Source organism: Girardinichthys multiradiatus, chromosome 5 (assembly GCF_021462225.1).
Source record: "Girardinichthys multiradiatus isolate DD_20200921_A chromosome 5, DD_fGirMul_XY1, whole genome shotgun sequence".
Lineage (NCBI taxonomy): Eukaryota > Metazoa > Chordata > Actinopteri > Cyprinodontiformes > Goodeidae > Girardinichthys > Girardinichthys multiradiatus.
This window is the reverse complement of record NC_061798.1, coordinates 15,503,499-15,522,747: the sequence shown is the minus strand read 5'-3', so window position 1 is coordinate 15,522,747 and position 19,249 is coordinate 15,503,499. Positions and strand designations below refer to the sequence as shown.

Below are 19,249 nucleotides of genomic sequence, written 5' to 3'. Positions count from 1 at the left end.
ACATCGTCTCCTCTCCCCCGTCTTTGTGGAAATAACGTTCCCCATCACCCCCTTCATCCGAACCCCTTCCCTTCATCTTCCTCCCCCCTGTGTTCCCTTCATCTTTCACAGGTTCAGTGTTTGTTTGGTGGCTATGCTTGAGCCCTTAAATCATGAATAACTTTCTTTTGGAAAGTACACAGCCATGAACATGTGCATTTATAAAAAAGTATCCATCAGTCTTGTCTGCAAAATGAAATCGAAATTGTTGGCAGCCTTGGCAAAAATGTGTAAAAAGCCTTAAAATGAATTAATCGTCCATAGCAGCAGTATAATGTCAAACTAAAAAATATGTAAAATACATACATTATTAAAGAATTCAGTTAAATTAATTTTAAAGGGACTGTTAGGGGTGCCAATCAATGTGACAGCCATGATTTTATTCTTAGCATGGAAAACTAAATAAATGTACAGTTAGCTAAAACGTATTCATACCTCCATCAGAGTTAGGTTTAAAGTAATCTTTCAATTTTAACAACATATATATTCTGGGGATGCACTGTGGCACAGCTGTTTTCACGGTTGCCTTGTAGCAAAAATGTCCTGGATTCAATTTCAAGTCTGGTGTTTGTACAGGAAATCTGTACAAACACATATATAGAGGGGTTGGACAATGAAACTGAAACACCTGTCATTTTAGTGTGGGAGGTTTCATGGCTAAATTGGACCAGCCTGGTAGCCAGTCTTCATTGATTGCACATTGTACCAGTAAGAGCAGAGTGTGAAGGTTCAATTAGCAGGGTAAGAGCACAGTTTTGCTTAAAATATTGAAATGCACACAACATTATGGGTGACATACCAGAGTTCAAAAGAGGACAAATTGTTGGTGCACGTCTTGCTGGCGCATCTGTCACCAAGACAGCAAGTCTTTGTGATGTATCAAGAGCCACGGTATCCAGGGTAATGTCAGCATACCACCAAGAAGGACGAACCACATCCAACAGGATTAACTGTGGACACAAGAGGAAGCTGTCTGAAAGGGATGTTCGGGTGCTAACCCGGATTGTATCCAAAAAACATAAAACCACGGCTGCCCAAATCACGGCAAAATTAAATGTGCACCTCAACTCTCCTGTTTCCACCAGAACTGTCCGTCGAGAGCTCCACAGGGTCAATATACACGGCCGGGCTACTATAGCCAAACCTTTGGTCACTCATGCCAATGCCAAACGTCGGTTTCAATGGTGCAAGGAGCGCAAATCCTGGGCTGTGGACAATGTGAAACATGTATTGTTCTCTGATGAGTCCACCTTTACTGTTTTCCCCACATCCGGGAGAGTTACGGTGTGGAGAAGCCCCAAAGAAGCGTACCACCCAGACTGTTGCATGCCCAGAGTGAAGCATGGGGCTGGATCAGTGATGGTTTGGGCTGCCATATCATGGCATTCCCTTGGCCCAATACTTGTGCTAGATGGGCACGTCACTGCCAAGGACTACCGAACCATTCTTGAGGACCATGTGCATCCAATGGTTCAAACATTGTATCCTGAAGGAGGTGCCGTGTACCAGGATGACAATGCACCAATACACACAGCAAGACTGGTGAAAGATTGGTTTGATGAACATGAAAGTGAAGTTGAACATCTCCCATGGCCTGCACAGTCACCAGATCTAAATATTATTGAGCCACTTTGGAGTGTTTTGGAGGATTGAGTCAGGAAACGTTTCCCTCCACCAGTATCATGTAGTGACCTGGTCACTATCCTGCAAGAAGAATGGCTTAAAATCCCTCTGACCACTGTACAGGACTTGTATATCAAGGAATTAGATTTTGGTTTTAACTGTAAATCTCTCAGGAGTAAAAATTATTTTGGGCTCAAATGTACTCAAATTAAAGATTTGATTTGAGTATGATTATGCTACTGCAATAAAAGAGACATTTTTACATATCTTTACTGGGGCTGCAAAAATATCTGACCACATCTGTATTGCAACTCCTGCAACTAGCCCCTAAGTCTACATTAAAGTCCACAAAGTTGGACATAATTTAATAAAAACATCAAGAAAAAACAATACATAGTTTGAAATACCAGTTATCCCCATCTATATCCTAAAAATATTTAACAGGTTTTTTAATTTCTGTTGTTTTTACAGCCGCCTGAATCGGAATAATCTGGCTGTGCTTCCTGAGCTACTTTTCCTGGGAACGACAAAGCTTCACAGACTGTAAGTCATGCTGTTGTTTTTTCTTATGTCTCTCGCCCATTTGATTTGAATTGAAAGACTGTAAATGAGACACATTTTTATTGTAACAAAGGTCAAAGGATTTGACGCTTTAAAAGCTTTTCTGCCTTTAAAGCGTGAAGGTTTAAGTTTACTTAATCTGACTCAAAGATGCTTTGAAATATGTAAAAAAAAGTGCACTTTGTGACAAAGTGCTGGGGTATTGCTTGGATGAAGGTGTTAGGAGAGTGAGAGGTGAAATTTGCATGGCTCTGTCCATAGCAGCCAGTTCAGTAGCTAATGGAGATTATCACCCCAACAGCTGCTGCCCACTGGGAGAGAGGTGTGTTTAGGTCTGTGAGAGGAAAAAATGAGAGTGGCCCACTGAAGAAGGTCTAAGCCGATATCTTGAAACTTTTTTTCTTCTTGGGTTACCTTTTCACCACAAAATAGGTTCAGTTGCACACATAAATGCTCTGGTTTGCATTTAACCTAACAAACCACTGTTTGTTGTTGTTGAGCACCTTCCCCAGTCTGTTACAGTCTGCTCTGTAAACCGAGCTTTGGATTTCCAGTACAGTTGGGCTGGGCCTGCAACGCTGCAGAAACTGTGGGAAATGACTTCCCGTCACGGTCATTTGCGGGTCTCAGGGAGTAATTATGGTTGCATATATTTATATGTGCGGCTGAATATATTTATCTAAAGCTATGCTGAAATGCTTAGCTGATTCACACAGAGTGTGAAAGTTGTTTATGTTCTGCGGCTGCTGCCGTGGTCGGCTGGGCTTGACCTGCTGTGTTTAAGGGTGTGTGTCTGCATGCTTGTCTGTGATTCTGCAAGTGTGTGTGCTTCTCAAGGCCAAGAGCTGGCGCTTTGCTCAGCGTGTGGGCTGAGGTAAAAATACAACTCGGATATGTTGCCCTCCTCAACATGTCACTGACAAGCAGTTTTATGTTAGCTGCCTCAGCATTGGTGATATATGAATATTTCATTCAGCTAAGATACACTGACTCACAAAAATTGAAAGCAACATAAAAAAATGAATACAAAAAATTAAAACCAAACAAATGGCTGAAAAATTACATGAAAGCTTAAAAGTGTTTTGCTTTGTCTGTTCAACAAAAAACAAAAAAACTCTTTGTGGCAACTGTGGCTCAGTGGGAAGAGTAGTCAACTCGCAGTCAGAAAGTTGTTCGTTCAATTCCAGCTTCCTCCTGCCACATGTTGATGTGCCCCTGGGCAAAGGACTTAACCTCAAGTTGCCAACCACTCTGCGTATTGAGTGGTCAGCATGACTAGAAGAGTGCTATATAGGTTTGTTCCATTTACTTTTCAGACTTTATAGTCGTCTTTCACTTTTAGAAAAGAAAAGAAGTCCCTGAGAACCTCTGAAATATAATCTTGTTGGGTTTCATATTGAGGTCTGAAGGTATGTGCTAGCTTGACTGGCTTTGAGTTTTGCAACAGTGGAGCTATAAATGAACACTTGCTGGACCTGCTATTATGAAAATGTTTTCATTTTTTGTGGCTTTGAAATGTGTGTGTTTGTGAGTATTTACTGTAAGGGTTTAACCTTTGCGCAGCTCAGTGGTTTAGCCTTCTGAGTGCTGAGTTATACTGCTATGAGGTCAGGTATGATTTCTGTAAACTCTTGCTGCTTGTTTGTTTAGACAAACACATGACTGAGCATGATTTTTGTCTGAATACCATATACCTGCAGTTGTGAAGTTATGTGAATTCTGCTGTAAAATAAACTAAATTAAAAATGTTACATGTAAAAAGTCTAAAGGATCACAATGTCAAATTCATATTGAATGAGTTTAATTTTGAAATTAGGTTGCTCCTGATGCTGGATTCTGTTTAATATATCACAACTCCCACTTATTTTAACTTTAAATTAAAGCTGAATTTCAGCAAACTGCTTCACATGAAAGCATTTTCAACAGGAGCTAAACATAACTTTATGGAAGATCAGAGTTGTATGTGTCATTGGATATTTGTTTAAGAAAAAAATGATAACCTATGCAAATTTTAGGTGACACACTGATACAACGATATACTGTATAAGCTTTCTTAACCTATTTAACCCCATGCTGGAGCAGCATAATGAGACTGTCCAGAAGAAAACTACAATTACGATAAATTATGTGTGGCTGTCAGCAAAGAAAACAGCGACTGCAGTGCCTTAAACATTATTTGTGGGACCATGCAATACTGATGAATAGAAATTTGCTAATAACGATGTCCTTGTAATTTGTTGTTGCGAGTATTATAGCAAGCTCCTACAAACACAGTATAAAGAACATTTAGAATGAGATCTCAATCCTCTTCATCGTACCCATTTCAAACACCTGTGTCCAGACCTCTCCACCTCTTACCTACCATAGATACCTAAATGGATGTCCTCAGCACTCCAGGGCCCTGAATCCATTACACAGACACATCTGGAGACACCTTGTAATGTGAAATACCCCCCACCCCGCCCCCACAAAAATGTTTCTTGTGTTTCTGTATGAATGTGACACAATTGTAGCCACAGCCCCCCTGTTTCCCTCTCACACTGTATCCACACAGCAGCAATGCTGAGGACCACAGCTGGGACTGTTTGTTCTGAGGCGAAACAAGAGAGTGAGAAACAAAAGAAACCAATGAGACACTTTTAGTAGGAGATCAAACTGAGCTAGTTCATTAGAGGGATTGTGTAAAATAAGAAGGGCTTGTAATAGCTTAAAGCTTTGGACATGAACCAAGAATTATGTGAGCTGAAGAAATCCAACATATTGGCTGAGATCAGACAATACAAACTCAAATAAACTTCAAAATAATCTGTAATTTAAAAAAAAAAATGATCATGATAGATCTAAATTTATTTCTTTAAAAACAAATATAAACCAGGTAAATAAAGACAGAAAAGTGCAATATACCAATAGATTTAGCAAAAAATGCAAAGTAAAGAAATACAACAAAACTATAATGTACAGAAATTATTGATTGTATTATTGATTGTTACTCTTGGTAATTTATCCATTTAACATGAGGATGAGTGAATTTTATTTGTATCAAGATACAATACTTTTTATAGGCTGTGAAATAAATTGTTTTTGTTCCCTTTAAATATTTTTTTATTTATGTAGCAACTAGGAAAGCAAAGTATCTCCTTAAAATGAAAGAAAAAAACAAGCAACAAAGACTTAAAAACTAACGCTTACAGAGTTAATATAACAAAAACACTGCTTTAAAACTCTGTGTTGCTTTTCTGATTTAATAGTATTAACTCTAACTTTCAGTTAACATATTTCAGGAAAACCGAGTCAATTTGTCAGAGAAGGTTCTCATTCGAAATTTGGTTGTTTGTTCAAGCTCTTACGCAACCTGCAGTTGATGATCCTAAGCAGGCAAGTGCAACAGAGCAAGGAAAGATTTTACCGTACTCATCAACCTCAAGCTGAGCGCATGACACAAGGTACAAAGACTATGTTGGTGTAATGATTCAGGGGCAAAATTCGCACAATGATAACTTTAGTTTCATTGACAGAATTTCTTTCTAATATGTCAAACAGATATTAAGTAGACCTTTAACACCACTGACAAGGGGTTTGAAGTGTAAAATTTAATTAGAAGCTTAAAAAAAAAAGAAGAATTTTGTGAGTCTGTGGCACTTTTTGTTGACAACTTTGTGTTTGAGACGTATCCAACGTTGCTTTATTTTACTGTCAGTCACAAATGGTTTTAGCAATGGTTTTGCCCTTGTCCAGTCCTCGAGAGCTACTATCCTGCAACATTTAACACTAATTCACACAGACTGTGTTTTGTGTCTGCTCCATCATCCATCGCAAATTGTGCCGTGCGGCGATTCACACTGGATGCGTTTTGGAGTCATTTATACATTCGACAACAGCTCCACCATCTGTTAATTTGACCCACATTAAAATACATGCATTTGTTCTCCGTCTTCCATCACAAATACACTTGATTCGTATATTTGACAGATGATGCAGTAGGGCGCACCGTCATGCAGCAGCACCATAGAGCCAGGGTGAATCACTGCTTTGACTAGAAATTTGCGATGGAGAGCAAAACGCACGGATGACAAAGTCAGTGTGAACCAGGTGTTAGATGCATCCCTTGTTAGATGCATCCCTTCTCCAACACACCTGAATCAAATGGCTGAATTCCCTCATCTTTTTTTTATTTATAATGAAACTGAAAAACAAACTGAAAAGCAGACTGATGTTTTATTTTATTAAGGGTGGCTTAAATGTCAAGTGAGTTTGATTGATTGGCTGGTTTTTAAATCTTTCTCCAGCCAGTTTCATCTAGATCAATTTCTGATTCCCCTTCCTGGGTGTTATGTTAGGACGTTTAGAAAAATTGACCCAATACAGATGTATTTTTATCCAATTTCAGTTGTTTAATTTCAAACTAATATATGACAATTATTTTTTTATTATTATTATGAATACACTATATCATTGTTCCTCTCATTTCCTCATCTGTGTTCAGATATTTTGAATGCGCTCTAAGAATATAGTACGCAGTTTTTGCTTTGCTTGAGGTACAGAGAAATGCAAAGTATTAGATTTCCCTCCCTACAGCTCCTCTTTTTATTCTTGGCTGGCCGGAAATCATTAGATAAAAGAAGGAATAGAAAAGGAAATGAGTGATGGGAGGATACAAGAAAAAGTCACAGCATTCACATTGAAAAGTATAGATATGAACAGGTATGAACCGAGATAGATGAGAGAGTGTGTTCTGTGTGTGTGTTTACATGTGGATTATATTTACGTGTGCTGTGGGACATGGGAAGAGACATGAAACATGAACTGATCGAACAAATTGTTTCCTTGGTAGTTTACGTGAGAAACACTTTCCACAAAGAAGGATAGAAAGGTGACCTTTTCAAAACTTCCGTTGAAAAGGATATTTAGCTGTTTTCATTTTAGTAACATGGAGTAAATTAAATAAATGTCACAGTGTTGCAAGCAGAGATATTGTCTTCAAGGTGTTACAAAGCTTTTATTTGAAGTAGGTTCAAACCAAAAACTTTGCAGAATACCTCAACAAAGAGAAGTTTCCTTTTTTTTTTATTTAATTTTTTTTTTTTTACCTGAATCCACCTGTCTCATATATGGGATTAGGTCCTCAGCCACTCCACAAATACTGTTGCATACCAGGGTTTCTGATCAAAAGAAGCCATCTCCAGGTGGGAATGCCGGAAGGAGGCATGCATGAACTTTAACAGTGTCACGGTACATGCTGGATTTAAATGTAACATCCAAATGAAACGCCAGCACTCAAGGTTCCTCAGTAAAACATTTCCTAGACCATAACACTACCTCCATGAACTTGACATCTTCCCCACAATGCACAGTACAGATTATTTCTAACACATTTGGATGCATAATAGACGTTTTTCACTGTTTGTGCTACAGTAGTTCGGTGGTATACGTCAACACGTTTTCATCTGCATGAATATTTGAAGCATTAAAGTTTAAAAGCCATCTAGGTCTTTATAACTTGACATTTTGCTTCCTTGTTAGCATGTTAGTTTTAAGAATTCGCATTATACAACCTGCACTTATATATCACAAACACCAATGATTTAATGATATGCAAGACTATAACATGGCAACAACTCTTAACACCTTTTGTATTTTTAATGTTGTAGCTGACTAGGACTTTATTAGCCCATTTCACTCATCTAATGGTAACTAAAGTTGCCATTAAATGAATGAAGGGAAAGTTCTTCATTGGTCTCCAGTCCACCTCAGTAATTATATCAGAGTGGAAAAAGATAACATCTTAACTCAAACATCATTTTTATGAGCTCCTAAATCTTTGTTTGATAAATTTCATCTTTTATTTTATTATTTGAAGCAAGGATCCGATCACTGCATCTCTATACAATAAATTGAGTATCTTTGGAAAACAATTTAGAAACTTGTTCGCACTTGTTTGTTGAAAATTAAACTTATAAGAAGATAGATGAACATATGCCTGATGACTATGAGTTGGGGACACAGGAACAGAGGTAAACACAGCTGCCCAGAGTCCTGTAGTCACAGTGATTATGAAAGTCAAGATGGATCTTTAACAGCAACACATATACCCCCAGGTATGCCTAGGGCGAACTTTTATTTTTTGATCAGGTCTATGCGATCTTCTCTGACTCTGTAATCCAGCTGAACATGCTAGTGCTACTGGTAGTTAACATTGCTGCGTTCAGACAGTAAAACAAACAACTGTTTTGGTAGAAGCTCAAAAAGACCTATTGTAAAACCCTCGGTACTTAACCTTGTGCTTGCAGGCAATCTGGCAGTCGTGCTTTATGGCTTTCCAACATTACGCTACTTTCCATATTTGAAGCTGTGAGAACCAAGCAGAGGAAGTTACCAAGAAAATAAAAGAGGAAAATTGGCTTTTTAAAATACTTAACCTTGTCTAAATAATCAGAATTTTACATATTCATGTACTTTTTATGGTTTTGTCCATTTTAATTTGTTTGTTGTAAAACAATTTGTTTACATTTTAGCTATTCTGATAATATCCACAACAAAGGACAAAAGTCAGATAACGAGTGGTGCCAACTGCTGATCTTAACTTTCCTTTTTTGCAGTTTTCATTCAGTTGAAGAATATTGTTTTTCAGAGCATTAATTTGGTAAATTTTTTTCTTGTCATTTCATTTATCTTTCAAAAAATATTTAAATGTGCTCTTTAGGTTTTGTGTGTTATTTTTTTTTAAATGGACGATAAAAACAAGCAACAAAAAAGAGTTTTTGATGCGTGCCCTTAAGAAAAACAGGATGAAAGTAGGCTTTACTTATAAAATGTTTAGGAAGACAAAACACTGTGTGAGTAATGAATTGATTAAACACGTGTGTTATTGATGTGTTTATAGTTCTCTCTAATCCTCTACTAAACGCTTTCCTGATGACGCTTTGCTATGGAGCATTGAGTCTTAATGTTGTAGCTTTGTCTTCTGTAAAAGCTTAACCCCACTCCACACACACACACACACACACACACACACACACACACACACACACACACACACTTTCTCACAAAAACACTCACACTCTGCACTGTTGTGACAAAAGTGCAGGAAAACTTCAGAGGATGTGGGCCTTTCTATCGTGTCAACAGTTTTTTTTTCGTATAGCGAGAGGAGGAGAAAGGGTAAGGAAGGGAGAGGTCAAAGGTAGAGAGAATGAAATTTTCCCTGAGTAAATAATGTTTTTTAATTAAGATAGAGGTCCTCCAGGCGTTTTAGTTGCCACAGTGACGATGACCTCTGGGTTTGACGCCGGTCAAAGGTGAAGAATGTTCCAGACGGGAGATCTAAGTAGGGGGTGATTTATAAAAGTAAAGAAGTGGGCTCTCGCCTCCCTCTCACTAACAAAATTAGTAAAAAATTAAACCTTTCATTACCAAAAATCTTAAGTATGTTTGAATAATTTTCTATAGGCTAGAATAAGGTAGCTTTAGCGACATATTGCTTGTTTTTATCAGTGAAATCATAAATTGATTTACATGCAACTTTTAGTAATACACCTTTGACAAAACTTAAAAGCAAACAATTACATTGTTAACAAAAATCTGTGAATTCAAACAACAAGTACTTGTACGGTACCTCTGTACTTATAATACTAAGTCTTGATTTTTAGGCTTGTTTAATTCGTATTGAAAGATTCTCAACTTTTTTAAATCTTTATGACAATTAGCTAAACATGATTAAAACTAGAGATCCATAGGGGAAATCAGTTGGTCATCAGTATCAGATGTTTTTTTAGCTTGACTGGTTCTGTCCAGTAACTGGCCGGCCAAAATCTCAAAAATCCTTTTTTTTTTTGCATCATTGAAAGACGTGAGTGCTTCCAGCTGTCACTAATAACACTCTTTGGTGTGAAAGTTGTTACTGTGGAAGCAATACTCAAAGTTGGCTGTTTTCAGTCTTTGGAGCCACAGAGATGCAGGAAAGTATTTAAAAGGAAGCCATATATTCTATGGAAGCATGCTGGCTATTCATTCAGGCTGCTACCACAGAGAGCTAGACTTTCACTGTGTGGTACTACACACCTCTGATCGCAATATAAAAACAAAATCAATGACCACTCACTGCACAATGACAAGGTAATGTTACTTTATCTACATCAAAATTAAGCTTTAAGATAAAGTTCAATTTAGTTTACAACTAAAACGCTTTAAATTTCTTATTTTTGTTACTTCCAATGTTTTGGATTTCAAAATATTAAGCCAGTGAATTTGTGTTTACAGTATATAAAGATCTGCCGTTTATGTATGTTCTATTTCTAACAGATATAAAAACTAACACACGTGACTCCATTGCTAAAGCAGCTCTTTTAGTAGATATAGTTTTTTTCTAATAAAGAAATGTTTTCATTATCACACGTGGATCATACACATTGTATTTAGTCAGTATGGGGAAAAGTAATTGTATGTTTCTTTCCTTGCTGTTTAATCTCTTTGTTTTCAAATATTTCCATGTTATAATTGCACAGATTATAAATCACCTTGAGTACGAGCTAATAGTTACAACAGTTTCGAAGTGTCAGTGACTCACCCTCATATGAATCATATGACCTCCTATCTGAACTGCTCAAGGCGACTCATTCCTAAGAAGTGATTTGCCAATTCCGATCCGAACACAATGCCGTAATTCACTCTAGAGTTATTTAGTGACTTCCCAGCTCAAAGCCCCACTGTAGTTGTTTAGAGGGCAGCAGAACAACAGATCATTTTGTACAATAATAATGTATGGTGTGTGTGTATATATCATTTTGCGTATTTGTGTGATCATTACAGCTCTGTGCAGTTTTTTTAACTAAACTGCATTACATCCTCAGCTTTAACTGTGAGTCATAGAACATGACGTGAGTTCTGGCCTGAACCCTGCTGGATTTAAAAGGTTTGGCTTGCTAAATATAACTCAGTTTACTATGAGAGCGCTGCTATAAGGTAACTTCATTAAAATAATGGGGAGTTTTGTTGAGATTTCATGCAACACTAATTGTAGAGGTTGGAATTTGTTGTACCGTTCAATTGTAAAGTAATGCACGAGGACACCAAAGAGAAAACCTGTTGTTTGTTTTGACTTTTACATTGCTTGTCTATTTTTCCGCAAGGTTATGAAAAAAAAAAAAAAACAACTTGTCAAAATTAATGACCTGACTAGGATGAAAGCATATCTATTTTTTATGATTATAGCTCTTTTTTTTCTTCAGCAACCCAAAATATAAAATGCATTTGTATGTACGGTGGCTGACAGGACCAAACGCACAGCAAACACATGAATGATGCAAACTCCATAATTCAACACTGATGCAAATTCCAAAACACATGAACACCAAAAGCCAATGCAACAGAAAAACACTGCAAAAGACAAATGCGACAATCACAAAAAATAGACAGAAGCCAAAGGAACATTGCTGCACATATGAAAACCACAGCAAACAACAAAAACAACAGCAAGTTAAAAAAAGCTGCACACTCGCCCCACAAAATGGAAGTGCACCAGATTTGCAGGGGGATTCATCCACTAATATTACCGACATAAATATGCTGCTGTTCTCTAATATTGTAACTTATTACAACCACTTCTTTAAAAAACATGGGGTTCCATAAGGAAAACACATTTTCTCTCTTTCCTCCAAGTTTTATCTGGGCAGTCCTGTTAATCTCTTTACGGGGGTCTGGTTCTGTGGAGGACCATTCCTGCAATAATTAAGAATAAACACAGAAAAAAATAAATGCTCAATAAATAAATAGCATACGATTAAATACACAAAAATGCAGTAAATAAATAAATGCATGCTGTAATTAAGTTATTCAATGAGACATAAATGTATACATCTCTTTTAAAATAAATAAATGCTCAATAAATAAATAAGCATATGATTAAATACACAAAAAATACAGTAATAAATAAATGTAAGCACTAATTAAATTATCCAGTGATACATAAATGCTTAGATCTAATTTAATTAGCTTATTTATTTATTCACCTTTGTAATAATTACCTTATTATTTATTATCCATACAATTTTCAGCTTTATTTATTAATGAGTTATTTTTAAATGTATTTATTTATGTGTGTTTTAATATTTTCTGTCTGGTTTATTTTTCCTTTGTATTTTTTTACTCTTATTTGTTCAATGCTATTTATTTATGCCTGTGCTTTCTACATCTCCATAAGCATTTCTGCCTTATTATGCAAATGAGGAGGGGCTGTGTCTTCGGCTGTCAACTTCTGGCTATTGGCTGGTTAGCTTTAGCCTGCATTGCTAGAATCTGCATGGCTTTTCCACAACAAAAAGCATTGTTTAGCAATAGCGATCTTGGCAGACATACGTTTGGTATCCTCTTAACAGGGTTCTAATTCCTCCAGTCTACTAGTAGCTTTCCTTAAGAACTTTGAAGCTCCATACATACGTTGTTAAATCAGGGAGAGCGTGAAAGTTCAAAAGGATAAAATAGAGCAACTTTGCTGAATTCTCTGTTGAGGCTGACATGCCTCTCTGACTTAAACACCTCACTAATACTAGAAATAGCTGGGTCTTCTTCTCTCAGTGACAACTTCCAAAAGAAGATTGTTGTAACTAGCTCAAACTAGCTGCTCAGCTATGGTGCATTTGCTGACCAAAACCAAGACTGGAGTTTTAAGTTTCCAACCGGCCAATCACAACTGTATTACCAGCTGATTTCTTAGTGTATCCATAGTTCAGGTTTGATAGACTTTGTTTAGATGTAGAAGATCGACAAATAAATAATTATAGAAATAAAAGTCTTAAATTGTTAAAATTATGTGATTAAGCTTAATAGTTTCTGAGAGCCTTTATTTATGAAGTTTATCATCACAACGTTTACGACTGTAAAAATAATCCAAAAACAATAAACTTAAAATTATCAGCTATTTCACCCCGGAAGCATAGATGAAGCATAGATGAAAGAAAGAGCTGAATCTGATCTTCAGAGTTTGAAAGCAAAACTTTCAGATTCATATTATAGATAATTCATCAGATGATGTTAAAACATTAAGCCATCTATCTAAAATTTCACCAGATGCATGCGGCTTCATTAATCACCTGTCACCCGGGGTGTACGAGTGTCAGAGTTCATAGTGGTGGGGCAAAGGGTCAGGGAGCGTCAGTGTCAACCGATGAGATATCCAGGATAATGGAGCTGCCAGCAGTGATGCCACTGCTTTACCTGTCATGTCACACGAGGAGTGAAAGCTACGCTTGAAATAACTTAGAGCGAGGGTGCAGGGGTGGATACAGACTGAACGAATGAATGGTATTTAAAGGAAAGATTAGAGACATGTTTATTCTATTAAATGGTGTGGAAAAAAGTGCTGTGAGGAATTCACAGAGGTGAAGAAAGAAGCGTTGCATTGCAAGCAAGATGTGTGGGTAAAGGGTAAAAAGTACAGTCGAGACAAAACCTGAGGGACAGACCGAATAAAGGAAGGAAGGGAACAAGGCAGAGTCATGGAAACGATAAAAGAAAGGTATGTCAGTGCTTAATGTAGATGGCAGGTAGCCTAAAGCCTGGAGCCTGCAAGTCTGTTAGAGAAGTGCCCAGGTGTTTTATGTGTGTGAGTGTGAGTAATTTGACTCTGGATTACTGGCAGAGGGTTGCATACCAATCCAAAGCCAGGAATAGCTTACCTGGAAGCACATAGTTATAGTATGAAATGTGTGTGTGAGGTATTCTAGATCATCAAAGTATATCTTCACCTTATGTGTGATTTGGGGTGAACGTGTGTGGTAATACCTCACAACGTTTCTTCTTATCATCTCGGGTCTCCTTCCTTACCCCAAAGTGAACTCCAGTGTTGCATCACTGAGAACATACAAGACAGTGGAACTGCCCCTGCTGGAGGCTGGTCCCTCCAGGGAATCTGAAGGTTGCGTATTGATAAATGAGCTTGCCTGGTCCATGAATTGTGGGATGGATTACACAGCAATCAGGATGATTCATCATGCACCCCCTCCTCTCACCCCAATCAAACAAGCAGCTACTCAGCAATATTGTGGTTTGTGCAGTTTTGACTAGACAGTAACTAAAATCTATACATCGTCAAATCTTAACATATTATGAGACCTAAAGGTAGAGTTCAGGATTTTTCAAAGTTCTGGAAAAAAAACATAAACAGGCGTGGCACAGTGTCTAGCTGTAGAGCACGCGACCCATATACGGAGGCCTCAGGCCCCGGTGCAGCTGTCCCAGGTTCGAGTCCCGACCCCAGAGGCCTGTAATGAATGTCTTCCCCATCTCTCCACCCCACTTTCTGTCTGCTGACTTTAGAAAATATAATAAAGGTTGCTAGTTTCACAAAAAATCTTAAAAAAAAAAAGATTATTAACAGTTAATGTTTTACCTGCAGCTAAATCTCTTCTATCCTGTATTTAGTATAAATAAATTCATGGCAAAACCAGGTTGGTTTGCCATGGGAATGAAGCTAAAAGCTGGTCTGAGAGGCAGATGCACCTCCAGAAAGTTTGGAATAGTTGGCCAGATAGGGTGGCATTCCTAGTCTAGAGGTGGCCCACCAAAACCAAAACCAATTACAAAATGTCAAACGTCTAGTTTAGGCATATTAATTTGGTGGAGCATACATTTTAGTTCCAATATAAAAAAGAAATCTTGATCCTCCTTAGGATTATTTAAACAACATAAGAGTTTGTAAGTTCAACTTTTGTTATTTGACTGTATTCATATGTCCACAGTGGCAATGAAATAAAACTAGAATAGAAAAGGCATAAGATAAAAATATAAATATAGGTTAATTGAGAGAGGAAGAATTCATTTTATGTCAATCAGTCAGCAGACCTAACATGGCTGCCTTTTTTGCCTCAGGAACCTCCCTTCTTAACCCCCCCACGCCACCCCTCCAGTCCCGCCCCGATCCACCATCTTGGCTCCGTGTCAATCTGCCTTGTCCAGTTGCACAATAATCCTTCTCCGAGGCAGGCAACTGCATCTCCTCTCTGGCTCCATTAGTGCCACTCTGCTGGCATAGCCGGCATTCTCCAGTGGGACCGTCATTGCTGGCCACTCCATTGGCACCCCTGTCACTCTGCAACAAGCACAAAAGAAGAGCTCCCTGCCCCCCCTCCTCCGCCTCTCGTGCTCACTTGGTCTTTTTTTGTGCATCCCCCCACTACCACCACCACCATTTTCTTCCTCTCGTATGTCTCTCACCCTCCTGCTATTATTTTCCGTTTCTCTTTACACCACCTTCTCCTAATTCTTTTTCGTTGCCTACCTACCCTCCCCTGTCCCCTTCCTAGCTCTCTCTCCTCAAAGCCCAACACATTGGTTTGGAGAGGCTTATGCAAGACCCTCATCCATGGTAATGAAGCAGAAGAAACCAGAAGAGGAAACTGGGAGCTGACCAGTGATTGCTCCCAGAGATGTTGCTCACAAGTTTAGAGCCTCTCGCATTATTTCAGTAAAAGCCGAGTGTGTTTGAAGTGACCACGGCGACCCAGGCTCATTAAAACACACTATGTTTGCAGAATGTGAGGACTGACGCCAGAAACAAACCCACAACACAGAAAGTCCCTTTGAAATAGTTTAAAAACATATATCTATAAAAAAAAACAAGTAAAATAACTATTTAATATTCCTTTTGCTTCCAGATGAGATAGAGTACCTAGCAAAAGTATTCATACGCCTCAACATTTTAACATTTTCTTCATGTTGCAACCACATACAATGAATTTATTGGGACTTTATGTGTGAACACAGAGTAGTACATACTTGTGAAGCCAAATAAAAATGATAAGTGTTTTTGTTTCATACATACAATTCTGAACTGTGTGGCCTGTATCTGTATTCAACCCCTTGAGTCAATACTTTGTAGAACCATCTTTAACAGTAATTATAATAGCAAGTCTTCTGACGTATGTACCAGCTTTAGCATCATCCATCTTACCATCAACTCTGATAATCCTTGTCCCTCCTGGAGTAATGCATCCCCACGGCATGATGATGCCACAACCTTGTGTCACAGTGTAGTTTGCTGTGTGATGTGCATCGGTAGTGTCCCACCTCCAAAAATGTTTTGCTTGTAGGCTAAAAGTTACATTTCTAACTTGTCAGATTTGAGTACCTTCATCTATGCGTTGGCTGTGTTTGCTATGTGGCTTGTGGCAACCTTTGAACTGGATCACTAATCACTTTTTCCTGCCACTCTTTAATCAAAGCTAGATTTTGTGGAGCACATAACTAAAACTTGTTCTGTAGACATATTCTTCCACCTGAGCTGTGGATCTTTGCAACTCGCCCAGAGTTACCATGGGCCTCTTGGCTGCTTCTCTAATTAATGCTCCTTACCCAGCCTGTCATCTTACATGGACGTCCATGCTTAGCAGTGTTGCAGTTGTGCTATACTTCTTGCATTTTCTGATGACTGAGTGAAGAGAGCTCCGATGTTCAAAGATTGGGATATTGTTTTTGAATCTAACTCCGGTTTTTACTTCTCCACAACCTTATTCCTGAACCACCTGCTATGTTCCTTGATCTTTATGATGCTCTCACTAAATCCAGCAAACAAACTCACATCACATTTTAATGTACTTGTATGTATGATTATCTGTCATACTGCAGCATATAACCGTCCATCCCAGGTTCAGAATCTGTTGTTTTTTTTCTTGTTAAATGCTAAAAAAGGAGGACAGGTCCTGTCCGTCTGTGAATTTAAACCTTTGGAATAGTTTCCTTTGAGATTTTGCTTTTCTGACTCTACAAAAACAGTTGAAACCATTTTTGCGTTAATATTAATCATCATTCATGAATTTATTATGTAGCGCTTAATTTACACTGTAGTTTTCCTTGTTTTGCACTGGGCTTTTTGAATTTGTGTTTGGGAGATGTGAATCATAAATAAACTTGTTCCTTAAGGTTCTCCCGAGCAAACTTCTGAGGGCTTCACAGAACTTGAAATCCATGTATTAATTTCCTTCCATTTCACAATTATGCACTACTTTGCACTTTTCTAAGGGTCAGTAAATGAATGAAGACTTGTGTGGGAATCAGAAAGAAAGGAGGAGTAAAAGTGCAGCATTGTAGCTGTGTATGGCTCTTGGTCGGTGATGGATCAGCAGGTTTGTAATCACAGGTTGTTACCTGACCTGTGTGTGTCCCCGGGTGATCTTGCTGGTCTGTGTGTCTGAGTGTGTCTAATGACAGGTTCCAACCCTGATGTGTCATTATCCAATTACAGTTTTCTCTCATCTCTACAGCAACATCGTGCTCCCCGCAATTGGTCGGCTGCTCAAGAGAGCCCTGACCTCTCAGCAAGTGTCAGGCAAAGGGAAGCACGCGCACACACACGCACACACACACACACACACACGCACGCGCGCGCACACACACACACACACACACACACACACACACACACAAGCAGGATGTCGGGAAGGTTGAGTAATCCAAGATAAAGCAGATGCAATCTGAAGGAGTGATCAGACAAACTATGCAAAGACAAGTTTGGACTTCATATTACATCTTTCTCTTAGCACTTTTCTCCCCCTTTGTTTTCTTCTGTTTCTCCTCTAGTTTTCCATCTCTTTCTTGCTCTTCTGTGAAATGTGATGCGTCTAAATGGACTTAAATGGAACAAGTCGAAGTAGAGTTTTTGTGGTCGGTGGCTGTTCTTGAACCTCTCTTCTTCTTTGTGTCTTCATATTTTCATATTAACAAAACACAGTGGATTTTCCCTCCTGGCCCTCCTAAATATGTCACATGGTTAGAGGGCTTGCCATCCTGTCTCCCCTTGTTTATATAAACAAGCACGTAGATTGCAAAACTCTATAGAGTTAAATTGATGCCAAGACAAAGACAGATTCTTATCGTTCAGGGAAATTCAATTATTGACTTTTGGTGCAAAGGGGGAAACTTGAAGGAGATTATTAGGGGGAAACAAGAGAGTGCCTGTGTGTTTGCAGATTTCCTCTCCCTTCTTGCGTCACAGGTCAATCATTAGACATCAGATTGACCTGAAATCTCAATGTTAATTGGCAGAGAAGTTATGATTTAAGAAGGAAGATTTAAAAACAATATTGGAGCAGATTCAAGCTTTTCTTTCAGCTGGACACATTGTCTTTCTGGAATGATGCATTCACTGCAACTCTCTCAAACCACAGAAACATTGAGAGTAACTTTTGTGTCAGTGCATTTTTCAATTACATCATTTGATATTATTTCCCATTATCTTCACATTTCAGGCCAGTGAAGCAGTTGATAGACGGATAACAGTACCATATTTTGAGAACTTTGTGAAATTTTCTTCATCCCGGGTTGCACTTTTATCATCTCGCTGTCTCCAGCAGAAGCGGCCAAGTAAGTTCACTGTTTGGGTATTTTGCAAATGTCCACACAGTGGGAGATTGTGTGTGCTGATACGGATTATTTTTGTGTTGAGTTTCGGGAAGACATAACAATTAGTTTATAATTTTGGGAGGCACCTCTTTTAATGTGTTGGACCAAACAGAAGGCAGCTGCCAAGAAACACATGAGAAAAGTACTGTACATACAGAGAGGCCACATAGGCATGAGGTGCCTGATGTTATGACGTCAGCCTGTTTTACAGCTTTCATAATTACAAACAAGACTCTGGAGAGGTGGGTTACTGTTAGTATAGGTGTGTTTAGTACACACAAGACTCCTGCCAGAGATGATGCTTTAGGGTCCTGCAAGGTAATTGGTGTTTTCCTAAACGTCTCATCAGCTGTCTGTCCTTTACGAGCTGTACTATAAGAGAATACTTTCTCTTTTCGGTTACATTTATTTAAATATCACCATTTACCAAACAAAAGGCACTTCATGAGACAGCAGGTCCAATTCATAGCCAGTTAGTAGAATCCAGTTTGGTCCAAATTCAAATCAAGTCCATCCATTACATCACAATACAATACATCCCAAACACATACAGTCCAATTCAATCCAAATCCCAACACAACAAGATTTAGTTGATCGTAAAGCCAAATGGTAAAGGTCATCTAAAAAGCCAAGCTGA

At 38.3% G+C, this 19,249-nt stretch overlaps 1 protein-coding gene across 14 annotated transcripts in view; it reads left to right on the top strand.

Annotated features, from left to right (window-relative positions):
* Nucleotides 1–19,249, top strand: part of slit2 (slit homolog 2 (Drosophila)) — a 135,936-nt gene that overhangs the window by 20,045 nt on the left and 96,642 nt on the right. For all 14 annotated transcript variants that reach the window (XM_047365235.1, XM_047365231.1, XM_047365230.1 and 11 more), the window contains exon 4: nucleotides 2,134–2,205. In XM_047365235.1, the coding sequence (XP_047221191.1) occupies nucleotides 2,134–2,205 (72 nt within the window). The remainder of the gene's footprint in view (nucleotides 1–2,133; nucleotides 2,206–19,249) is intronic.